Below are 2,002 nucleotides of genomic sequence, written 5' to 3'. Positions count from 1 at the left end.
ATACTGATAACTGTCGGTGGAACCCTCTCGGTGGTGCCGCGTGCCGCTCTGGTTGTCTCAGTAACGTTGTCACCTCACGCACGAGGTACAGAGACGCGATACGTGCAGAAGAGACGCGGACATGGTCAGCGCAGCCACCCAGAGGGGTCTCTCTCTCTCTCTCTCATCGTCATAGAAATAAATCCCCCGCTCCGAAAAACAAACTAAAAAAAAAAATAATATTTAACCGCTGCTTTTTTTTTTGCCGCGTGCCGCTCTGGTTGTCTCAGTAACGTTGTCACCTCACGCACGAGGTACAGAGACGCGATACGTGCAGAAGAGACGCGGACATGGTCAGCGCAGCCACCCAGAGGGGTCTCTCTCTCTCTCTCTCATCGTCATAGAAATAAATCCCCCGCTCCGAAAAACAAACTAAAAAAAAAAATAATATTTCACCGCTGCGGCAGACCCGGCGAGACGCCGCCAGGAGCAATAACTTACAGGAGAGAGTTCTGCGGCTTCCATGAAGCGCTCATCCTCCCGCCGGCCGGCCGATCATCCTCCCGCCGGCCGATCATCCTCCCGAAGGATTAAACCAAATCTATGTCGTGGAAAGTAAAGTAGACCGGGGTCAGTCTGCCGGCTTTCCCCCGCGGTCAGTGTATGGAGTCTGCGTGGTGGCCCCCTCGGGGGAGGTCAGAGGTCAGTCCGCGCCTGGGCGGCGTTGGGGGCGTATCTGGGCATCAGCTCGTTGATCTTGCGGATGAAGTCGGATTTCTCGGCGCAGCCTTTGCAGGTCTCGCCCCAATCGTCTAGGATCTTCTTCAGCTCCTTCACCCGCAGCTTCTTCAGATCCACCGTGCTCAGGTCTATCTGCTTGTCTGTGAAGAGAACACAGCGTCACCCTCTGTACGCGGCCCGTCGCACGCACACACGCGTGTCACTCATTCTCCACCTCAGCCTATGGGAGGACCTAACAATCCATCCCGGACCCCCCCATCTCCAGCCATATGAACAGCAGCTTATCAGTGTTGTCAGGCCGGACAGGATCACTACTTTTATTGCCTGCACAGCATTGCACCCGTGATCACACGATCAGGGTGTTGCAGGCACAGTGCTCAGTCTCCATCAATGTTCCCTCCGGTCTGTACAGACACAGCCGCTGTGATAGGGGGCAGCTGTACATGTGACACAGTGGGGGGGATCACCGGCCTGCTCTGCATAGTCCCTCTGCTGCAGTGGCAGATGGGAAACGTAGTCTCATTCAGAGTCATCACAGGACTGGATGACATGGCTGTGTGGGGGCGGAGCCACAGTCAAAGGAAAGATGTCACATGGTAGGTCAACTCGAGCCCTCCAACTGCAGTGACACTACAAATCCCATCATGTCTGTCAGAGCCTTGCACTGCCTCATGGGATTTGTAGTTGCAGCACAGCCGGGGGGTGCTGAGTTTGGCCCCCCCCCCTCCCCCGTGGTCTGGAAGGTGGACTGTGCGCAGTCCATACGGATAACACAGCATGAGCGTCATGTGACCATACGTACAAATCGGTTCTCTTTGCCTCTGGCTTCATTGCAGGTCTTCACCAGCTCCTTCTCCACGCCGGCCGGTGTGAACTCCACGTCGTTGTCCTTCAGGGATTGGTAGAAGCGGCTCAGAAATGAGACACAGACTGCAAAGAGAGGAGGAGAGATGAGACCGGGCCACAGAACACACCCTGGTGTAACCCTTCACCTCTGACCCCAGGACAACACGGAACACATCCTGGTGTATCCCTTCACCTCTGACCCCAGGACAACACATCCTGGTGTATCCCTTCACCTCTGACCCCAGACAGCACAGAACACATCCTGGTGTAACCCTTCAACTCTGACCCCAGAACAATACAACACAGAACACACCCAGGGGGTAACCCTTCACATCTGACCCCGGCACAGAACACATGCTGTATATCCCGATATACACCTCTTCACATACACCGCCCCCCACGATATACACCTTCCCTCCCCCCCACTCCAATATAC

The 2,002-nt window shown here is 55.3% G+C and overlaps 1 protein-coding gene across 1 annotated transcript in view; it reads right to left on the bottom strand.

Moving 5' to 3' along the window:
• Nucleotides 1–669: 669 nt before the first annotated feature.
• Nucleotides 670–2,002, bottom strand: part of MANF (mesencephalic astrocyte derived neurotrophic factor) — a 1,555-nt gene continuing 222 nt past the window's right edge. The window contains exons 2-4 of the mRNA XM_018573098.1: nucleotides 1,514–1,650; nucleotides 1,164–1,212; nucleotides 670–860 (exon numbers count right to left, since the gene is read on the bottom strand). Coding sequence (XP_018428600.1) covers nucleotides 676–860; nucleotides 1,164–1,212; nucleotides 1,514–1,650 — 371 coding nt within the window. The 3' untranslated portion in view covers nucleotides 670–675. The remainder of the gene's footprint in view (nucleotides 861–1,163; nucleotides 1,213–1,513; nucleotides 1,651–2,002) is intronic.

This window comes from Nanorana parkeri, unplaced genomic scaffold (genome assembly GCF_000935625.1).
Source record: "Nanorana parkeri isolate BGI_ZX_2015 unplaced genomic scaffold, ASM93562v1 scaffold2238, whole genome shotgun sequence".
NCBI lineage: Eukaryota > Metazoa > Chordata > Amphibia > Anura > Dicroglossidae > Nanorana > Nanorana parkeri.
Note: the sequence above shows the minus strand (reverse complement) of the source record. Positions and strands in the feature narration are given on the sequence as shown.